The following is a 23,113-nucleotide window of genomic DNA, read 5'->3' on the forward strand; positions in this document are numbered from 1 at the left end:
CCTTTAAACTTTCCATTTTGCAAAAAAAAAAAGTTTTTATAGTTTGGTTTTGATCTTTATTCAAGACAAAAACAGATGTCAAAACATAGTGGTTTCCTTCACAGCAACGCTTTATATTTTTGATCAGCTATAATGACTTTTGGAACTGTGATCATCTTCAGACAGGGTGTGTTCTTGTCAAACAGATGAGAATTCCTCCATTAATATCTTCATTACTTTCTTATATATTCCTTGCCCTTCTCAAATATCCTTGTATTTGTATGTTCCCATACTGGCACATTTTCCAGTACGATTATTGCCCCCCTTCCTTGACATTGCAGAATTATAGTGTTATCACAAATACTAGAATCTCTGAATGAACAGGATTGGAAACGGTCAGCAGATTAACAATCTTTGCTTGAAGTTTACTCTTTGGTTTGAAGTAGTGGCAGAAAATATTTGCATAAATGAATTTTTAATAGATACTAAAAATAAAAAGCTGCTAAAGAAAATATAGCTTTTCTACATTATCATGCGATTTTAATTATGCAAGCATTTATGTTCTTTGTGTATTTTGACTTAGGGCCATGTGAGACACATGAGTGAACTGTCACTCATGCAGAGTTAATTATAATTTGTCCATATAGGGGAAAAAAACCCCTGGGAAAATATGGTAACACTTTTCATTGGCAGTAAACACTAGTTGTTTTAGTCATTTGAGGAAATTATTCTTAGCAGACTATACAAACTCAGTAGTTCAAACCATTCCCTGAAAAGAGGTGTATTAGCACGTGGCTAGATCCACTACAGAAATAGATTTTATTGACTAAGGAACTGTATCCTTCTGTACCATAACATGTATTTCATTTTTTCATTTTAACATATATTTTGATTCAGTGTTTGGCAATCCAAGCCAGGTTATTTAAAATAATATTCACTTGGAATGTGCTGAGTGTAAAATGCTGTTTTTCAGAGTAGTTACCCTTATACAGTATTGCGAACAGAAACCTCTAGTTTCCCATGTGTGAAACAGAACCAGTTTGTAAAGAGTCTGTAGACTTTGCACTTCTCCTCTTCCCAGGTAAGTGGCAAATAACTACTTGTCACTGACACGTAGGGCAACAAATGGATAAAGCAAGCATGGATTCTGAGATCTATAATTTTTAATAATTTTTAAACTAGCTACAAAATGTCAATCACTTCACAAACTGACAGGAGACATAAGGAATTTCATATTACATGCTGTAAATTATATTTATCTCACAGTTTATCTAGAGTTCATTCATTTAGGTTTTTTTTTTTATTTTTTTTTAAATTAAGTCAGCTCCTAAACATCTCAGCGATTTGGTGTGCATAGCTCTAGGTAAGCAACAGAGAACTGTACCAATAACAAACCACATGGGGATAGCGACTAGTAAGAGCCTTATAAAAATTACATTTCTTTGCACCATTTCATATGGTAGTAGTTTCCTCCAAAAGATAGTCTTCAAAAGCAGCAGACAAACCCAATATATTACACTTATTTCTTTTTGTCTCTGACATATTTTCAGCCAAGCTTTTATTTTGCTGGCAATGGCTAAATGGTGAGTGCCAAATCCCTCTTTTTTTTTTTATAATTAAAAAAAAATGATCATGATTAATAACTATATATATATATATATCAACAAGAAAAAAGTGGCACAACTGCAAACTTGCTGGTATAACATAGTCCCAAAAGAGTCCGAATACTGAGCATGCTTTTGTTGTCATTGTTGGTGTGCTACTGCCATGGGAAAAGTCTTGTTTAAGTAGGAGTCTAAAAGTCTATTTATTCCTCATGCATAAATGCATAAATCACATCACTTTTTAGTGCAATGCTTGTTATAGTAATATAATTCCACGTTGTCTAATCATGAACTCATAACAACAGGTAATGGTGATGAAGAACCGAAGACAGCAGGTTTAAGTGCTTAAACATCATGATACCCAAAGACAGGAACATGGCAGTAGCTCTGTGGAATGTCACAGTTTTACAAGAACAATACTGTATATTTAAAGGTTAACAGCACGTTTAGCATTCCAACAGTGTTGTCATTCAGCAAACATTGTTTAAAAAAAAAAAAAAAAGAGAGAGAAAAAAGGAAGGGGGGGGGGGGAGAAGGAAAGGAATCCAAAACAGAAACAAGGAAAGGAAAAATCCCAAAAAACATTATCGTGAGCTATAGCCATCAAATCAGCACTATGTACAACCTTTGGAAAGAAAGATATCTAGAAAAAAATAATTACAAGTATCATTTTTGGAAAGCTGACAAACTACACAGGACAACATTTACAATGGGGCTGATATGTGCATGTGTGCAAACCTAGTAGGTAAATACCATGATAAAAGCATGAAGGTGCTGCCCTGTTGGACAGCGTTAAAAGGAAATGCACTTTGCTGCATTTAACCGCTGCCCAGCATCTTTGTTGCACGCTGGTTGGCTTCATCAATCCTGGTTTTGTTGGAATCGGCCTAGGAAAACACAAAGGAAAGAAACAGAGGATTACACGTCGGAAGGAGAACATCTACAATGCTTTGCGGACACTTCTCTAGTTTTGGCTGGGTCAGGAAAAGAAAAAAAGAAGCTTGAAAATACTAGAGAGCTGTTTTTTATAGTGGTATTAGGAGGCCAAAAGGAAATTATAGATTTGCTGGTTTTGTGACACTTCAGGTAGGCTTTGAGTAGAGCTTTTGTGTTTGTATTCAACTTCGCTGAACTCTTGGAAATGCTGTGCCAGATCTGTAGCTGGTGCTATTGGTAGGGCTGCTGCTATTGATAGTAATGGATGACAGGATGAGAACCGATGAGGTGCACGTGGATTTCAGTGGTGAAGAGCTTCAGTGCTCTTCAGTGGACCTGGACTCAATCCTAATTTAGATCACCAAGCGTGCAGTCAAAACTAACATTTTGGTCAGTGTACTAGAGAATTGCTGGAGCAGGGAAGTTAGATCATCTGATGTAGGGACTGCTGGTAAAGATGAATTTATTTGAAAATACATCAATCTGGATATCTGCTGTGCACATGAAAGAAAGGGAAAATAGGTAGGAGTGGTGCCGTTATTCCTTTTTCTCAACAAAGTTCAGCAGTGTAGTTGCAAGACAGGGTAGCCTCTCTCATAGGGCAGCAGCATAAACAGAAATTAAGAAAAGGCAGGGATTCTACTGTTATTCAAAGCAATCAAACTGGAATTTAGTCCAGCATAGGCTGAACCGTTCACTGTCTTCAATGGGGTAACACTTGGCACCACTTGGGAGGTTTAGGAGTTCTCTTTGAGTGGGAAGACACTTTGACCATGGCTTTCTGTAGCTCTGCAGAAGTTAGTTCTGGAGACTAAGGACATTGTTTTAGCTAACAAAAATTGGCAAAGCTCCATTCCAGCCCATGTTGCTATGCCGACTCATGCTAGCAGAGGGACTTGATAGAAAATGTTTTCAATTTTTGAAATCAGACCTGTGGGAAAGGTGAGAATTGTGTTGCTGCTTTAAAAGCATGAGCTCAAGTAGCAGCAAACTCTCTTCTGTGGTTTGATGGCTGCATTTTGTTAGCTTTGATGAGTGCTCCCACATCTCTGGGGTGTATCCAAATTGTACAGATTTATTTTAAATCTCCAATTTACAAAGACAGTATGGTGGAGCAACTTTCCCCACATATGTTTAAAAATCCTTTAAAAAGGGTTATACTGATGTGCAATAAATCATTCTTAAGTATCTTGGGTTTTTCTCCGTAATTGTTTTGGCAAATGCTATGTAGATGTGTATTTTTAGTACAGTAGCGTGTGCCAGATCCTCAACAAGCGTAAATCGGCATAACTACTCATAATAAGCCGCACTGCTTTATTTCAGCCGTGAGTTTGACCTTGTCTACCACAGTATAGTTTTGTGTGCTTTTGCACACAAAAATAAGTTAATGGGTTTGGAAGTAGTTAAGTTTGTAATGAAATACATAAATATTGGTTGAATATTGATGAAACATAATGTTCCTAAATAGGAGTACTAAGATCTAACTCTGGTGGGTGATGTTGCATCAAAGTCAGTGGGAGTCTTTGCCCAGATCTTCCCACCTTGGTCAAGACAAAAATGCTTTGAGCCCTTTCTACTTTCCTCCCAGCCTCCCATTTATGGACTGATTTAGAGCCAGGGTCTTCTGGTGGTGATGTCTGGGTCATTTGACCTACTCATCACATCGTCATTTTAGTTTTTGTCCCTTTCTCTCTGAAGGAAGGATAAGCCTTTTTATTCATTGCTATCCTGATTACTGTGGATAGATCAGATTACATCTCTGCATTATGAATTGCTCTGGTTTGGATGCACGCATCCAGTTTAATGTACATGCTTTAGGAGCATTTGGGTTAGCTTTGTGATGCACCCCAGCTTTTGCAAAGTGTGCCAGCCAAGGGTCTTTCTAATGATTGTAATTGATGGAAAGCACAGTCCTCCAACTGGTCAGGAAAAGAAAACCACTCCAGCAATGCTGTATGACCACCACCAGCTAGGGACAATGGTCTATTGGCGTATTTCCTTGCAAAATGGATGTGTGTGCATTTGTGGTTTCAGTATTATCCGGCTGATAGTCATTTCTGTCTTTTACAGAGAGTTTTCCTAATATATTGTGTTTCTTTTTCTAGTATCTCATTACTGTGTGTCCTTATGCTGAGAAATTTGGCACATTTTCACTAAAACTGAACGCTGTCTTGTTTTTGTGCTGCTTTCGTGACAACTCCAATGCGTAGACTGCAAGTCCATCGTGCAGAAATGCGTCACTGTTCTTTAGCCAAGGGCTCTGCCTGAGGAGGCTTGCCTCTGAGGCTGGATTTAATGAATCGCATTAGCTTGCAATGTTGTTTTTCTATTGCTGTATGAAATGCCCAGCTCCGTGACCGCATAGATGTGGAGGGGCCAGTCCCTGAGCCAACTGCTCTCAGCATGCACTACCTAGAGATTTGGCCTGTGTGCTTCATGTGCATAAAGGGCCTGGTCAATGTTTTCAAAATCCAGATGTTTTCAAGCCTGATAGGAGGACAGTGACTTGTTAGGCTTGCTGTAGTTTGTGATGGTGTCCTACAGGCATGGATAGGACGCAGCTGATTTCCATCCACAGGGTATGTCTCCTGCCACTATGTTATGTCCCAAATAGAGCAGCTGGTAACATGGAATAGTGTGTGTCCTCATACTTGCTCTGAAAAAATAACATATGTCCTAGACTTCTTATTTAAAGGTAGTTATGATGTAGACTATATAATCTTTCAGTCCCTTCTTGTAATGTAGATAAATGTGCTGCTTTCTAGTGCTTTTCATATGAATAGTAGTAGTCAATCCTTCCCCTCCCATGCTCCTGTTTTTCCCAGAAATATGAAATGCTGCAGAATGGTAATACTGTGCATTTTCCAATACAGTCAAACTAACAGGTGCAGCTTTATAAAACAAAACTTTTGACCGACGCAAAGCCACGTGCTGTCCTGCGTTATGTGACTGTCCTCTGTCAGAGACAAACTTCCCACCTTCAAGACAGTGTATACATCTCTCGGTTCTCTCTGGAATTCAACTCCAATAAGGAAAGCTATCTGAGTGAATCCCTCAGTGCAGTATTTCCTTTAATTTTTTCTTCACTAGGCACTAATGTAGTTGATTGACATGAAAAATAGGCACGGGCATCCTGCTCGTGTGAGAAGGCTTGCACGTGTAAGAAGGCTGAAGAGTACAAGCGCTACCACGTAAGGTCAGAATTAACTCTAAGCAGCACATATAAGTCCTTGGGTTAGATCCTCAGGTTGTGTAAATCTCAGCGGAAGTTGAGTGTTGTATTGATTTTACACCAGATGAAGATCTAGCCTCTTATATCACTTCAGCCTGGCTGTTCCTGTGCCTGGAGCTCTGCCAGTACGAATGCAGATGGCTTGCAGATCTTGGGATCTGAGGATGGCAGCGAGTTCCCAACCGGGTTTGGAGGGTGCTGCTATCTGCTTCAGAAATCTGCAGTGCGGGTCTGGCACTGGAACGGTGCTCTCTGCCTTTTTAGATGGTGATTTTGCAGTAGTAATGCTGTGCCCCTGTATTTTAGTGGGGCCATGTGGGTCCCATTTTTATATATATATACACGCATACACACCAAGAGAGCTGGTTATAAGGAGGCAGCACAAGACTGGCTGCACTGGTACCATATGGCAAAGCCGTGCTTAATAAATTCCCATCCTCTTTTTGGGACTGCTCTTCCAAACAGGTAATCCAATTCTGAGTTGCTCATGGAATTTCCAAGGGAAGGAAAGTCCAGGAAAGCTTAAAACTTGCCAGAAAGTGTCACGGTATTCAGCCCCAAGCCCTGTGGTTCTGCACAGCTCAGGGCATTTCTCCTTTCCCAAAGCTGTTGCAGAAGGAGCCTTTGATTTGTGCTAAGGGGTCCCCTCGCCAGCTGTTGTCTTGCAAACACAGCAGTGTGGGTTCAACCTGATCTGCACTGAAGGTTACTGAAGATCCACAGCAGCAAGCTCTGCTGTAGGCCAGTGACTTGGAGGGAGAAGAGGGAGGAGCTCTAGCAGCTATTTCTGTCCCTTGCCCTTCTCCGAGCTGAAGAAAAACTGCAGCATGCACAGCCTGTGCTCACAGAAGGGAAAACACAGCCCCTTTTTGGGGTCCCCTTAGAAATGTCATCTCTTACCTTCTCCATGATCCTGTCAATCTGGCGATTCTGTGTGTCGATCTCGTTGCCCATGTCCAGGGCCATGTGACGTAAGTTGCCGATGATGCCGCTGACCTGCTCGAGGTTCTCATCCATTTCATTTTCCCGGGCATCATTTGTTACCCTGGGAGTGAAAAAAAACAATTTTTTGAAGCAGAGGCAGAGGAGGTTCCCCCTGAAAGTGATTCACCTGAAAATGCCCTTACATCCTCCTGATGAGCATGACACTGTGCTCAGCTTTGAATAAGAGATTACTAAGTAGCTAGCCTGAAAACTTTTACAGGCTTATTTTTTGGAAGTTAAGATCAATTTTCTCGTTCATCACTGCTCCATTTGTGCTGCTTGTGTCTGCTTCTCCTAGAAATGTTGCTGCCTGAGCTTGTCTGTACCATATACTGCACTTTTTCACTAGAGATGGTCCTTCTCAAATGAAGAATGAAAGGGTGCTCTGTTTGGACCTGCATGTGGTTAGAGTGAGTGAGAAATGCTGGAAGGTGGTGGAATTGAAGCTGTACCAGCTCCCCTTCTTGAACTACACATAGCTAATGGATACTGTCCAGTCCTTGTACACTTGGGTCTCACTGACATAATGGGGAAGAGCTGCTTCAGCTGCAAAAATCCTGACCTAACCTCCTATTCAATTAAATGTATTTCTGGAAAAGGACAGAAGCAGCTTCTCTCAGATTTACTGGCTTTAGGAAAGATCCTTTGTCTCTCCTCTTAGCGCTATCTTCTTCAGTTGCTTGGTTTTTAGAAGAAGAAACTTGCGCTTGAGCCAAGGCCCAGTTCAACTCTCCATTGACTGGAGAGGCATGTGGTGACTGACACGGAGAAAAGCGAGGTCCATGGGTCCCACTCAGAAAATCACTACTTAAAGCCTCTTGTGCAATTTATGTTCATGTAGGTGCCAAAAGGGTGCTGCAGGCTATTTGCAGAACAATTCTGGTGTAGCATAACTTCCTGAAGGAAGTTCTTCCTGCTGTTCTGTTACCGTGCCCCAGCTTTTGCTTTGGTGGGGCTGCTATCCAGAAATAATTAAAAAAAAAAGTGAATGGCAGACCCAGCAAACTTAAATGGCAACTTCATCCCACGCTCCAAATTGCATGACAGCATTGTTTCTATCACACTGATTTCCCTTTATCACAGCAGCCAAAAAAATAAGTGGATAATAGTTTTTGGAAAGATAATTACTTATTAATCCAGTGTCCTTAATCTTCAGAGATCAAAGCTTTGCCTACTGATGTGCCGTTATCCATTCAGCTGATAGCATTGTCATCTAAATACGCACTCCATAAGCGCTGTAATCAGTATGTACTTATTGCTGGATCCCTATGTATTGCTGAAAGTTTGCAGTTTGGTTGCCATTAGTGTAGCTGTGTGTTTCAAACTGACTTTCATCTGAGTGCACAGGGCTTGCCACTAAAGCATCAATGTTTCTTCATGGTTGTGGCTTTAGAGCAGCTGAAGTATAGGGCATCATTCCCCATTCAGTGAGGTTTTGTGGATAGTGATGAGCAGGGAAGCGCTGTACCTCTTGTTCTGCACTTGGCTTGGTGCTTTGGCAGAGAGCCTGAGGCTGTTTTCTTCTTGATAAGAAAGGAATGGGTGCTGGATGCTTTGGTACATCTTCTGGCAGGGGTGGATAATGAGCACTATGTATCTTGAGACATAATAATAAAAAACTAGTATTTATCTGACATTTCATTTCTGAGGCATTTGACAAGTGTCATTAATGAGATCCATAATAAGGCCCCCAGGAAAAGTGCTTTGTTCACACTGGGGATCTGAAGTGCAGAGGACAGTGCTGACGGGCTGTGACAGTTTGCAACCTCACATTGCTGCTGTGAAGTAAACAAATAGATATTATTTCTATTTTATTATTGCCCAAATCTGGGCAGTCTCAAGGAGGAAGGTTTAGGGCCACATTTTCAAGCATCTTCCGGTTCTCAGAGCTAAGAGCCTTACTTCCAGGATTTCCGGCAGTGTAACCATCCTTTGTATGAGCTCAGGCAGGCACCGGCGGGGCCAGGGGAAATCGGTGGAGGCAGTAAGCCTTTAGTACCTGTCTTAATCGCAGTCAACCTATATCTGAGCACCCACCACTCCGTGGAAAACACTGGCTCCGTCGTATTACCCAGCACTACTGAAGGAGTTAATGAGCATCAAGAACTCATGACCATATGGAAGAAATCTAAATATATCAGTGAGGAGGAGAATAGAGAGAAAACAGTGGATAAACAGGCTCACCTGCGGATAAAGCCACCACTGATGGCCATCTGCTCCCGTTCATCTACGACACGTGCAGGCTGGCTGGCTACAACACCATCCTGATTATTGCCCCAGGCTTTTTTGTAAGCATCGCTTGATTTAAGCCTATGCAAAAAAGATTATGAGTAACAAAGCATCAAGTGGACAAGGACAAACGCGAAACTCTTTACTTCTCCGAGCTAAAAGCTGAATCAAGCAAATGAGTTTTCAGATAGAGGGTCATTGGTTGTATACCGATATATCATAACCCAGAATAAAAGGAGGGGGGTAGGTTTTGGGTTTTTTTTCACTTTACTGCCACAACAACTGTGATGGTCAGAGGTTTTGTTTCCAATAGGGTGAATTGCAACTGTCAAGTCTACAACACTGCACACAGGTTTTTGGATGTTGACTTAGTTTCCAGAAAGAAGGAAAAAAAAAAAAAAAGAAAAAAGAAGAAGAGAAGAAATACAGATAAGTAGAAAACATTGTTTCATTTCAATGACACATATGTTTTGACATCAAACACAGAGAACGTACTGGCAGACAGACATAAAAACAGAACTGCCAAGTATAGTGTGTACATCACATCACAGCAACACACCCTCTTAGAGAAAAATGGATTTGGCTAGATTTTAACATTTTACAGTGCAGAAGATTGGGCTTCTGTTGATATTTTTTAACATGTATGTGGCATAATAGGCATTTAAAGCCACTAACCTTTCCCAAGGTGATTGGGGGATGATTTTATCATGAAATTCATAGGGTTCATTAGATTTTTCAAATAATATATCGGTACTGGAAAATAGTAATCATACATCGACAGTTGATGTACAAACCTTTGTCCACAGAGACAAAAAGTAAAATAGGCAGAAGTGAAATGAATGCAGGAGAAAAGAGAAGATACAAGCAATCTAGCATCAGAAAGGGAAATTTTTCTACATTCTTCTTCATGCACCAGCTACAGGCATGAATAAGAAGTGAAGCATTCTCACTAAGCACAGTTGCCCCAATAGTTCGTCATACTCTTAATGCATCAGCAGTAACAGCCTTCACAATAAGCAAGACACAGGCAAAAATGGATCGTCACTTCCTTCAGGAGCTTTAAACCACAGGACTTAAAAATAGCCTAGCAACTTATTATATTTGTTGTTTATGAGAGTTATATTAGCTTTCAGAGAGCCATTTTTGACTGAGCTGCCGTGGATAGAAACTTAAAATCCAGGCATACCTTCAGTGGCAGATTAGCATGTGCAACATTTTTAGGTTTACTGTCATTGAGGTCATCAGACGAGACTGAACACTTTAACAGGAGAGTGTGAGTGTTTGGGCTCTGTAGGTATAGGTTCTTGATTTTATTTCGCAAATAGATTCGTTTCCAACGAAGCTGTTGAGAATTGCAATCCCTGTGGTTTCCCTGTTTTTTGGTCAGGTCAAATCAGTCATACAAACAGCCCTGTGGCTTGGATTTTGGGGGAGAAACTGAACACGCTTCTGGGGGATTTGGGAGAGGACACACAAGCACATCTCTCTGATGTTAGGTTCTCTCCATGCTCCCTGAAGTAGCTCAGCTTTTGTTGAACCTGAATGTGTGTTGCATGCTCCAATATAGCATTAAAATAGGATCTTTCCTACACATCTATTTTGTTGCTTATTTCTTGTTAAAATTTGTGAAGACTTAAAATGAAGATTGTTGGCTTGTTTGCTCATAGTTCTCTGAAACTACATCTGCTTTGGCATTTCCAGATACGAGTGAAAGTTGTTATTTTGCATAGGTATTTGCCTGTTTTTTAGACCTGTGTAACTCAGAGTGAGACAGTCTCTGTGTTTGAGGTGAATTTTATAAACTCAGAGACTGATCTCTGTCTTCTTGTGGACTTCCCATTAAAGTCAACAGGTGGAGTCTGGGTCTGCCCACAGCCAAAAGCAGTTGTACTTTTGGACACAAACTGGTCAAAGTTTCATGCCATGGGCATTTTGGGTCTCCTAAGGATGTAGAAACAAGCCTTACATTTTGATATGGCTCACAGAGCGTATTTTCGACTAGCAATGTATAATTATATCTGAAGTGGTTATTCTTTTTGAAACATATGCCATTACTTTACCACCAGCCAGCAGAGCATTAGGGCATCATGGTGATACTGATGCCCAGAACTGTATGGATTTCTCTCCCTCCTACACTCCACATCTCAGAATATCATCTTATTCATGCCAGTTAAGTCCCAGCATGGTGATTCAAGGAACAGTCTGTAAAAGCATTGTTCATCCGTACTCTTGTTTCTAAACATATTGATTGATTAGCAAGGCTAGTTTATTAAGTCGAGCTGCAGACTGCAAAGGTCAGGATGCTGCCTTAAAGCAGGGAAGAGACACCTTTAAAAATGAGCGTTCCCCACATGGAACTCATGCAGTATCTTTCCATTCTTGCAGCTATTAATTTCATGGTACTGCAATCACTGTGGAGTGGTAAATGTTTTAATGCTATGTGTCAGGTGCTAAGCACATCCATGCCACAGGTCTGCCTGTCAGTTCATAGCAACCTTTCCTACAGTACGGAATATTAAAACTGCTCTTAAAAAAAAAAAAAAGATTCTTGCCAAATACATTGATTTCTTTTTTTTTTTTTTTCTTTTTTTTTCTTTTTTTTTATTTTAAGGGTGAACTTTTGATGTAGGCGTTATGCCAGGTTTCTCCAGGAGGAGCAAGTCAAGACAGTGTTCCAAGGTGCAACAGCTTTTAGAGTGTGGGAGATGTAGAGTTTCTGTTGCATACCCTTACATGTGCAGCTCTTCTGCACTGGGTCCTCTGGTGCGGGACAGCAGGACTAGAGACTGTATCAGACCTGATACCAATTGCAGGCAGTCCCACTGACAAAGGCTGCATGAGTGTGTTTAACTCTTTCCATTCCTTATTGCCTTATGCTGTACAGCGAGGCAATCTGGGCAAAAATGTTTATCCCAGTAAAGTATTTGTGGCTTGGTATGTAGAAGCACTATTGATTTTTTTTTTTTTTTTTTTTTTTTTTTTTAAAGCTTGAGGGGGTATCTGCATTGTGTCCCAAGGGAATTAATTTCAAAATAAATGGTGACTGGTGAGGCAGAAACTCAGTCCTACCATTGTGATTTCTGGCAAAATACCCACTCAACTCCATAATGGCTCTTTTTCGTTTGGTCTTGATAATCACGGTAGGATCAGGCCCTGGATATGAGCAAAGTATCTATGCCACCCAGAAAGGGAGGATAATACTACAAAACCACTGCACTCTGCCTTATTTCCTGTACAAGCTCTGGCCAACCATTTATGAGTGTTTTCACTATAACCTGGTTGCATGCCTACTCACTGCGTGCTGGATTTGCTATTCCTCAAGGACTTCTGGTCGGTCCGCTTTGTCCCCAATTTCCTACACCCGCATAACCACACACCACATTTTCATTTGGCATTTAGAACAAGCTTTGCATTACTTGGAGGACAGTTTCGTTCAAGTGTGATGGCATGCAAGCAAATTCGATGCATTTCAACATTTCTGCTTAGTGTACGTGCTACCCAAATGACAGAAATTTGGCATGACATGTTCAGATTTTCTCAAGCCTGTTGCCTACAGCAGGATGAAAACCATTTCAAGTTGGGTTCCAATTGTGAAACATCATGTCTCTTTCAAGATCTCATCAAGGACTATTTCTGTTTAACGATGAGAAAAGCTGTGATTTTCATCCATATTTTTAAGTAATGTTTATTATAACTGCTTCTGTATTTTTTCAGCTTTTTTTTTGTTTTGTTTATAAAACTTGTTTGTGAAAATATGTTTCAAAATTTAGGATCTCCAGGAATAAGGTAGCCCCGGTGTTTTTGTTCACTAGAAAATGGAACCACTCAGTACACTTTGTGTAAAATGTTGAAACTTTTACCATTAAAAGGTGTCGACAGTGAAGCTTTCACTGCAGTATGCCTGATTTTAATGCATCTAAAGTAATTCCCGGTCAGTTGTCTATGCTATGAGATGAATGCATTTGAACCAGAATCGTTCTTTCTGCATGCCACATGCTCATCCTGTCCATGTGCCTAGCAAGGATGAGCTTCACAAGGCCTTTGGGATCAGCCTTAAGTGCTCAAAGAGATGAGGCAGGCAGCACCTACTTGTTACATGGACAGACACAAAGACCACAGAATTTTCCTAGGTCCGTCAAATTCTTTTCTGCTTCTTTCATGTCCTTATTGATTTGGTCCATTCCCTCTTCGATGCGTTCCAGTTGTTCTGATTAAACACAAGTATTTTATCCCCACAGAATGAAGCAGATGGAAAAGGACAAAGAAAAAAAAGACAAAAACTTCAGACATTCACTGTGACAAAAAACTGGACACCACATAGCAGAGCCGGTACCCAGTACCTACTTGTTACAAGGACATATGAAAAGGCCACAGCATTTCCCTAAATCTTTTAAATTTTTCTCGGCCTCCTTCATGTCTTGGTTGATATGGTTCATGCCTTCTTCAACACGATCGAGTTGTTCTGGTCAGGACAAAGGGATGACAGTGTGGAATGAATTGTATTTTTGTTTGTTTGCTTTTGTCTTCAACAGAATGTGAAAAATGACCATGTAGAACTGAATTAATAATGACATTACAATGCATTAATCTGAGCTGATGCATTGTTGAAAGGTTGTATGCCGCACTGGATGCCGAAGATATTTTTTACTAATATGGGAAGAGTAAAACAAAGGAGGAAGATGTTTGAAATATATTAATTTAAACAAGATGTAATGATGTAGAAAGGAAGGGTTATAAAGTTTAAGGTCCAGAAACATAATACAGTACATTCAGTTACTAAGACACAAATGACATCCAAGAGAAAGAAAGATAAAGCGTTATCATTTTGCATTTGTGCATGTTAATACAAAAGAAAAGGTGTCCTTCCATGGAAAATACTTCAGTTACTTACGCTTACAAATCCCTTGGAGTTAGGTGATTTGGGGCAGTGTAATTGCTTTGATTAGTGGCTATCTGAGTGGGAGAGCTAGTAGTAACAGTACCAGAGATGGAGGAAGTTAAGAGCCATGTCCATGTACTCCTTTTTCCAGAGGCTGAGGAAACAGAGACCTGCCACTTTGATTGGCATTGTATATTAATTTCTAATCTGAGTATGGCCTCAGGGCTGGTTTTCGTTCTGATGTGGATGCTGCAAATCAGGAGTAACCTCAATGAATTACAACCAGCACAGGAGCCTGGTGCTCACTGAAAGAGGACCATTGGCTATGGCATTCATTGTCTCTGTCCCCAAGAGAATTTATGAAAACAAGCATTGAGTGAAGACTCATGTTTTCAGTGGGGTCACTTCTGCTTCACTTCAGGGCAAGTTAGAAAGCACCAAGCCCAGTAACCAGCCACATATAGACACTGTCTCTCTGCCGATATCAAACAGAATTTGACTGATTTCCACCTAAGGCTGACAATTATTTAGGATTTTCTTAGTGACTTGGTAGCTCATCATTTAATCTGTTAATTTCTTCACTATTAAAGCTGGGGAAAATGGCCTAGGGGAACAGAATGCCACAATGTAAAATTGTAGGAAAGGATCCTCCGCTGATGTAAATAGATATGGATGCAGTGGGATCAGGAGCCTTATGTGGTGTCTGCAGTAGCGACATCATTTTACATGGGTGGAGACCCATTTGTTTCATGAAGGATAAACCCCAGTAAGTATTATATGGGATGAGAGAGCTACTTAGAGTGGCATTTCAATCCAGGAAAAACTGTAACTTTACCTAAAGAGGCAAAGCAAAGCAATCCAAGTAAAACACAAATACAACTCTATTCCCTGTATTGAATATTAACACAGAACTAAGCCTAGAGGAAAGGAACTAGGAGACCATTGGTTATAGGATGTTAACTGAGCCCTATCAAGAAGAGAAAAAAAAAAAAGGAAGGTATTTTAGAAAAAAAAATAATCATGTGCCTATTGATGTCAGTAATAAATGCCTCTTGACTTCTTTGGGAACAGGAATAGACCTGATTTCTTACTTGAGTTTCTAATAACAGTTTAGAATTTTTTTTTTTTTTAATAACAGGTGTAGATTTTCAAAGCTTTCTGGTGGATTTGGATACTCAATTCCCATTAAAATTAATTTTATTTAATTAATTCTAATGGGAAACGGGCATCTCACCCCTAGAGGGCCCTGAAAATCCTGGCCTAAATTATTCAAGCTGAAATAATTCAAATATTGAACTTGTGCTCTTTGTTTAATTCTTGCATGAGGCTGGGCTTTGAGAAGGAGAGGTACCATGTTGGTATTGCCAGCTGCATCTGCGCTTCAGCTGTCAGTTCTCATTCTCCTCAGCTGGATGTGCCTGTCCCCTGATACCACAGGCATTACTGATCCCAAATCCAAGGATACATTTAGAGGATCAGAGTTACCTGGCAGTGTCTTCTAAAAGGGGCAAGTAGTGCAAAGGAGCAAAGGATTGGGAAAGTAATAAGGAAACCTGAGAGATACACTGCACAAGTTCTACCAGATAAACCGCTGAGCCAGGAACCAGAAATACAAGGCTGGATTGTTTTAATCCACGTTGCAATTTTACATTTTGGTTGGGAGGCTTTAGCAGAAGCTTTGGTTCATGTTTGTAGCTGCAGATTGTCAATCTCATCAGAAGTGTGAGTATGCAGTAGAAGGTGATACTCCTCTGAGTGCTCCTGCTCCTCACCATCTCAGTCCTGCCTGCTCCTGCACAGTTGAGCAATGCTGGCTCTTGCTCTGGGAAGCAGCTGTGGGAGTGTGAGCTGCCTTTTATGCTGGTTCATGCAGTGTGGCAGGAATTGCTAAATTTTTGTTACGGATTCCCACCTCCTGCTCGTGAGAGCTGTGTTTGCAGAGCCCGGCTGGTTTTCAGGGCCCCCAGTTAAAAAAAGGCTATTTCTACATGTGTATTTTGACACTGGAGGGACAAGAATTACTGACCTTTCTTCCATTGATTTTGCTGCCTGACTTCTCTAACCTTGGCTGGCCAGTAGAAAATGCTAGGTAAGACTGCAGGGATCAGTCCTACATCTGGTACCACTGGTGGCTTTCAGTCTAAGCATCTTTCCTTGCTCAGATGCACGTTCTCTGAAGCCAGATACGTAGTAGGGCCTTTTGAACTTTTTTCCGTATTTTATATTCTGCCTGAATAAATGAGTGCTAATTGAAGAGTGTATTTGACATGACTCAAAGACTTTCATTTAAATTACAGCTCTCTCCAGGAACCTGACTTAATTTATCTTGCTTCAGGATTTGTGTGTGATGCCTATGCTATTTCTGAATAGAAAAGGGACCCACAACTAATTTTTCTTCCATTAAAGTGTAAAAAGCCTGTGTCATATTTGTAGCCCAGAAGTCTAGACAGCTGGCTGCTGCTCCTAAAATCATTTGCTAGTTGTTAATGTGGTGGGCTGGATTGTTAACTGATTTAAATTGGCCTAGTTATGCTGGCTTCAGGGAGCAACCCTGATTTCTACCTGTCAAAGATCTGGTCCCACAGGCAAAGAGAGAGATTCATGAGTCTAACTACAATTATTGAGGCATAAATATTATAGAGGAATTAACTTAATGGAGTCACTCTGGATTTGTTTTGGTATAACTGATATTAAATATGGCTCAGAATGAATCACTGCTGGTAAGAAATCAGATGGATATCAAAAGGTTAATTTAATATCTGTTTTCATAGATCTCCCCTATTCCAACTCTGTGTATTGTATTAAAGGTTTTAGGGAAGACAGTCTGCTGGCATGTACTGCCATGAACCTACACAAATTCACACCTAAAAAAGTTCATGTCCTTTATCTCCCACTTAGAGAAGCACTAGGTCAGAACTTAGAACATCTTTTGATAGTTTGTTGCAGTATTCTTTGAATATCCTGTATTGTCTGTAAGCAGAATACACGTTAGAGGTATGTTTCTTTGAGATTTCCTTCATTTTATTTTTTTTTTTCTGAGAAGCTCTGCTAATTTTTACCCCCTTTTGCATATTGAGAATGTCTGAGAATGTCACATTGATCTTCTTCCAAATCTTACAGCAAGTTAATGACATATCTTAGGATATTTTTTTTACCTGTATCATTACACTTATTAATTGCTTTTGTATTAAAACCAGAGGCAACTGAGGTACCATAAGCTAGTCCTGTTAGTTTTATGGTAGCATCGTGGTCCTTTGCCAGTGGGTCTTTGCCAGGATCTTCTGTAAGAGCCTGGCAAATCCTCACTCTGTGGCTGATCTGGGGAATTGGCTGGGAGGGGAGAACTGTTGCAAGGGCATCACTCAGCTGATCCTGTGGTCTCTTGAGCAACTGGAGCTGCAAAAGGATCTTAACACAGTGTTGGATGCAGGACCAGGACAGGGCAAGTGTGGTGTTGCTCCACCTTTGCATCCCCATCTGTAGTTTATAACAAATGTTCCTTGACTAGTGTCCAGGATCTGGGGCTTGGGCTTGAATGCCAGTTAAATGCATTTGGAGAAGGGAACTTGCTCCTTTACCCAGAGTATTGTGTAACAAAGTCATTTCCACCAAGGACAATTTTAATTTAAAAAGAAAAGAAAAGAAAAAAGGATGTCTAAGAACACATTGTAAGTCATAATTGCAGACAAGAGGGCTGAATTGGAAAGAGAGTCAGCAGATTAACTATTTCAAATGATACTCGGTGATCTCTTTTTCCGTAAAGCAGAATCATTTCAGAGTGAAGTACATCTCTAGGACGGCCTTTTCAGAAATCCTGAGTCTTGACCTGGCTCAGCTCTGAAAGGCATTGCTGAGCACAGGTATGAATGGAAAAAAGCTGGTGGGGAGTACATGTGAGCCCACATGTAGCTATGCCAAAAATAACAGTAGACAAGGCACAACTTGCTTTGGGGAGCGGGGTGGGTCATTTTTCTTTTATTCTGCACTACACTTTCAACATAATTAATGCCATTTTCCCTGTACAATCTGGAATAGTTGATAGTTACTTTTTTTTTCTTCACTAATTAGCAAACTATTTCTGACTGATCAGCTCAGCTCATAGGTGTTGTAGGAGCACTTCTAGCAACTCTGCTTTTGCATCTCACTGCCTATCAATTTTCGTGGTAGTTGTTGAATAGGAGATAAGCTGGGTAAGGGGCCTGCACAAGGGGCCGCAATTTTGCTCTCTGATGGAAAGGAATGGTAATTATCTTTGTATTTACTGTAGTTGTTTCTCCAGTGCTGTAGAAACAGGTCAGCCATAACTCAATCAAAACTGTAAAACTTGCAACTCATGCAAAAAATGCAGAGGTCAGCTAGCATGGGCACCATCATTAGGTGTCAACCCTTTTGCTTGTAGGGTCACCCAGTTCTTCTAAAGAAGATACGTGATCTGAAGTACAGATCTGCTGGGTACATCAAGCTACTCTCTGTGTTCTCTGGCATTGTTGCTTGTGCATTTGCTGGTGGTGTGGTGCAAGGAGAAAATTTCAATTGCATTGGCTTTTTCTTTGTGGCTTTTTGAAGTTGTGGATATTCCTCTGTCTTGCCTTGGATGAAAAATGGCTGTGCTGCTACTGTTGTTATCAGGAAAGTTTCTCCTCTCCACCCTATTTTGTATATAAGAACGAAATTCTCTTGTAATACACTGCGTGAGGACATCATCATACGAAAAAAAAAAAAAAAGATCCTTGAATGTCCAAATGTCTCTGCCTGCTGATACTCCCAGGTGATGGAATTTTTCTTCGGAGGAAGAGAGCTACCACTCTGGGACCTCTGCTATGTCACCAATTCAGGTTTATCTTCATATCCCTACTTTGTACTATTAGTTTCACTTCTACGGTCTGCTTTTAACCAGCATACATCCAAATGTTAACCTTTTTCTAAACTAGCATGTTTCAAAGACCTATTTAATGAAGCAGAACTCAATAATCTTTTCCAGTATGACATTTTTAGTGTAAAATGTAAATATTTTAAAGTGCTGTGTACCTATCTATATTTAAATAATTAACTAAGGGAGCTTGACTCAAGGCCAGATTTAAAAAAAAATGTAAGCATTATGGATGAACATAGAGTCTGGGAAGGACTTTCTCACTGATGGACAAAATCTCAACAAGAACAATCTGACCTCCTAGCTCCTTCCTGTGAGTTCCCCAGGGGAGTTGAACTCGTTTGGGTGACAATACCCATCTCAAAAAATGCTAACTCTTGGTATTGCAGAGGGACTACTCCAAAAGCCCCCTCAGGTTCCCAGTCACTTCAAAGGGTACTGGAGGAGGTCTCTGGTTTTTATGACAGTCCCATTCCCTGTGAAAACAGGAGTAATGAAAGCTCTTGAAAAGCTTCACATCTCTGTAGAGTCTCTGTGGTCTGCTGTTCAGCCAGCTGTGCTAAGTGTTTAGGCAACAGGAGATAACCAGATTGGCTTTATTGTATAAATACCTAGCATTGTAAAACTTCATTGACTTTTTTCCTTTTATGATCCCAAAGACTTCTGCTTATTTATGTCAGAAAACAAGTTCTGCTTTGCGTTGTTTAGATTGAGATTGCTCAAAGAAGTTTTCCTTGTGAGGTCTGTTTAACTTCAAAGCAAGCAATTTTGTAAGGAAACCCAGAAATAGAGCTTCAAGCAACTCCAAAGATTAGAGCTTCTGCTTGCCGCCCACTGGACAGATCAATGTCATGGGTTTTTGTATATTTAACACCTAATAATCTTAGGTGACTTGTGCAGTCAGCTGAAAAGAGATCACATGGCAGTGTTAGCAAATTATTTCCTTAATCTGATAATCTGCTGAGACATCCGTGAGTTGCACACATTGCAGTAATTACAGAGGTTTCAAAGTCCTCATTAGCTTGTTTTGCCCAATAATATAAGTCCTTTATCGCTAAAATAAGAAAAAAATAATCAGGAGTTATTACAGCTGCATATGGCTAAAATGGACAAAACTTAATTAAACATTTAACATAGCACAGTGGTTACAATATTCCCAGGGTTTGTAGCATTGTTAGGCTGTTTTCCTTGAGAACCCCATACTGTATAGTCATAAGCTAAATTTACTGAACCACTTAAGGCATGACCATAACCAATTTAAAGAGGCTTTTAAATTGTCAATTTGTTTTCCTGTAAGTATCGACTAAACTGCATCTCTGGCCATACAATATACATTTCAGGTTTCACAGTCAAGGAGAGTTTCATACACGTTCCCTGGACTCCAAAGAGGTCAGTGAGTCCAGTCGTAGCTCCTTGGCTCACAGACCATCCTTCCTAGCAGGAATAGCGAGCCGATTGGACAACTTTTGCATACAGGGGTTTAGCAATAGCAGGACTCCAAAGTAAAATAACAAAATTTAGAGTCAAAACCAAAAGAAAAAAACCCTAGCAATTTGTGGAAAAATAACAGTTAAAGAACAGAAACATACTTTCCCAAGACTAAACACAAAGGAAGTTATAGGAACCACTAAAGTTTCTGCTGATCTGCCTGTGAATTACATTGCGAGACACAGCTGGGTATTTATGGACTTTCTCTGACAATATCTGTGATTTATTTTAACTGTATAATTCACTTCTGAAGCAAAACACATTACTTAGACAGGTGCCGTATCTATTGCAACATATGTAATTTCTGGTTTTCTGTATTGAGTGATAGATCTTTTACTGCTATTATTCAGAAAAAAAAATTTTGAAGACAACAAAATATTCTCTGTAATATTTTTCTTGACAAGGCAAATTGATGGGACAAAATTTGATTAAGTTAAATTCTTTTCCCTAAAGCGGGAGGTGGAGGGGGAAGCAATGAGACATACATATCAAAGCAAATAGAAGAAAATATTTTTATTTTATGTCTTGTTATTACTTTTCATTAATTTTAATGCCAGAGAGGCAGGGACATTACAGGTGAAAAGGACCTGTCAGGTTCTGCAGTCCACTTCCCAACAACGCTGTACCGTTGCCTATAATCATTGTCCGGGCTTGATGAGCAATACAACATTATCTCTGTAGAAAACATTTCCTAATACAGTTTTATATCATGCCGCATAGTAAATAATAACAAAGGCTTTTGGGGGGCTGGTTTGATACAGAGTCACAAAATTTATACTTGGCTGATTTATCTTCTCTTTGGAGACACAATTTTGCTGGTGCTGTGGGTCTGCAGCAAATGAAGACTTATTAGTTTTGCTGGTGGGAAGGGAGGCTACCTGCTTCTTTGTAACATTATGAAGGGCAAAAATATAATTTCCTGGAATGTATTGAATATATCTGTCTTTGTCACTATCACCCGCAGACAGGGACTCATCTAAGCTTGAAAGCTCCTGTATGGTCAATTGTAATGAGCTGATCATGTAATAGCTTTTAATGTTAAATCACTGTTATCCTCATTGATATTTCCATACAGAAAACAACTGAATTTTACACAAGCTAAACCTGTTTTACCTTCTCTTGGGTTTCATTTAATGCATGCTTTTCACTTGTGGCTAAAACAAGTGAGAAAATTACATAGCACCTATGAAAATAATGTTGGATTTTATACACTTATGGAGGCAAATCTTCCCATCGTGTAGCTGGATCTTGACCCAAAGCTTGCTGAAAAAATGATGACTTGGATTAGTTCAGCCTGCAGCTGTTTCTGACGTTAATGGGAAACAGATCCAAAGAAGTACAGACTCTTATGCAGTTATTGTACGTTTCTCTGTCAGACAACAAAGCTAAAGGCAAAGAGATTCTTGGGTTTTAATGCACAACCACACGTGTTTTATGACCTGCATTTTCAGGATTGCACACAGTTAGTACAGTACTTTGAGAACAGTTATACTTCCTTACTGAAGCAATCTGAACTTACCTCCTTGCTCATCCAACATAACCAAAGTCCTGATACCAGCATCTTTACTCTACATCCCAATAGTGGTAGCAAGGTAAGGAGAGAGGAGGGGAGAAGAGGGAGAGAGAAAGAAAGAGAAATCAGTGAGGGAACACTCAGCCCTAGGTACGGGACATAGGAAGACAAAAGAAAAACAGTGAAAGGAATGACGAGGTCATAAGGGGCTGGTGTGTGCCTCAGCTCTTCAGAATTCACTGGGATACTGAACTACTGCAGAAAACACAAAGTCCTGGACCTTGCGATTAAAATAATCACTTTACACAAGAGTAATTTTTAAGAAGAGAGAGTTAATCTCCAAGTTCTCCGAAGCAGGAGAAGGGAAGGGAGTGTTGACATTGCAGGTATGTGTTCATCCCGCAGGAGAAATTCCCAAGGCAAATAGATGTGACACAAAAATATTTGGTAAGGAGTCAGTGCTTTGTACATAGCCCTTGCAACACAGAAGTCAGAAAGCTTAGCTACTTAGGAAATCCATTTTAAAGCAGGCTAATATTTAATAGGATTAAGCCATATTTTTTTGGCTCAGAGATCCTATAGATATGGGTTAGAGCCAAGTTTTAATTAGCCAACAAACATCTTTAGCATGAATGGACTTTGGATTGAGCTTGATGGTAGGATTTTTAAAACACCTACATGCTGATCCTGCGCCTGCTCCCATGGTTGTTAGTGGGAGTCTTATCACCACCTTTGCTGGACACAGGGTTTGAGCCAAGCCAAGCAATTCAGAACTCTGACATGCCTAAACCAGCAGCAGGGCACCTTTTGCAAATACAGTTTTTGTGTGCATTATCATCACTCTGGGATGTGATCAGGTGTCTCGGGTTTCTGGGTGCTGTGATACTAAGCTATATCACAGATCAGATTAGCTCCTTTTTAATTACGAAGGGGAAAGTAGCTTCATTCTACTTGAAGCAGTGATAATGTCTGTGAATAATTAATGGACTGAATGATCTCCTGACTGTTGCATTTCAATAAAAAATGAAGTAAGTCCTCTGCAGCGTGACAGCTTGCCAGGGGAGTTACCTGGACGTGTGCAGCAGTAGTTTAGCTGCTTCTGTGAATGTAAAGACATCTACCCCATTATGAAGCAGATAAAGTTGGTGGTGTTGATCTTGCAGAGGGCAGGGGAGATGCCCACAATTGCATAGGAACGTGAGGAACAGAAACCTGGGGTCCTGACTGTCCCTTTTCCTTTTTCAAACCATCCTCATCCTTGAGGCAAATTAAAGACTTCATATTACCCTTTCTCCCAACTGCCCTGGTCACTGCCCTTGCTCATCTCTCTTTCTGGGAGCAATGAAGTCTCTCTGGATGTCCGCTGCCTGGTGTGCACTCACAGGGTGCTTGCAGGCAG

General features: G+C 40.3%; 1 protein-coding gene across 2 annotated transcripts in view; it reads right to left on the reverse strand.

Annotated features, from left to right (window-relative positions):
- Window positions 1-1,124: 1,124 nt before the first annotated feature.
- Window positions 1,125-23,113, reverse strand: part of SNAP25 (synaptosome associated protein 25) — a 65,162-nt gene continuing 43,173 nt past the window's right edge. The window contains exons 4-8 of one of the 2 annotated variants that reach the window (XM_086745322.1): window positions 21,721-21,769; window positions 13,309-13,426; window positions 8,920-9,045; window positions 6,652-6,796; window positions 1,125-2,470 (exon numbers count right to left, since the gene is read on the reverse strand). In XM_086745322.1, coding sequence (XP_086601448.1) covers window positions 2,402-2,470; window positions 6,652-6,796; window positions 8,920-9,045; window positions 13,309-13,426; window positions 21,721-21,769 — 507 coding nt within the window. In that variant the 3' untranslated portion in view covers window positions 1,125-2,401. Of the gene's footprint in view, window positions 2,471-6,651; window positions 6,797-8,919; window positions 9,046-13,053; window positions 13,172-13,308; window positions 13,427-21,720; window positions 21,770-23,113 lie in introns of both variants that reach the window. The other variant, XM_086745321.1, reaches the window with a different exon arrangement.

The sequence above is a fragment of the Chlamydotis macqueenii genome, chromosome 3 (assembly GCF_036417535.1).
Source record: "Chlamydotis macqueenii isolate bChlMac1 chromosome 3, bChlMac1.mat, whole genome shotgun sequence".
In the NCBI taxonomy this organism is placed as follows: Eukaryota; Metazoa; Chordata; class Aves; order Otidiformes; family Otididae; genus Chlamydotis; species Chlamydotis macqueenii.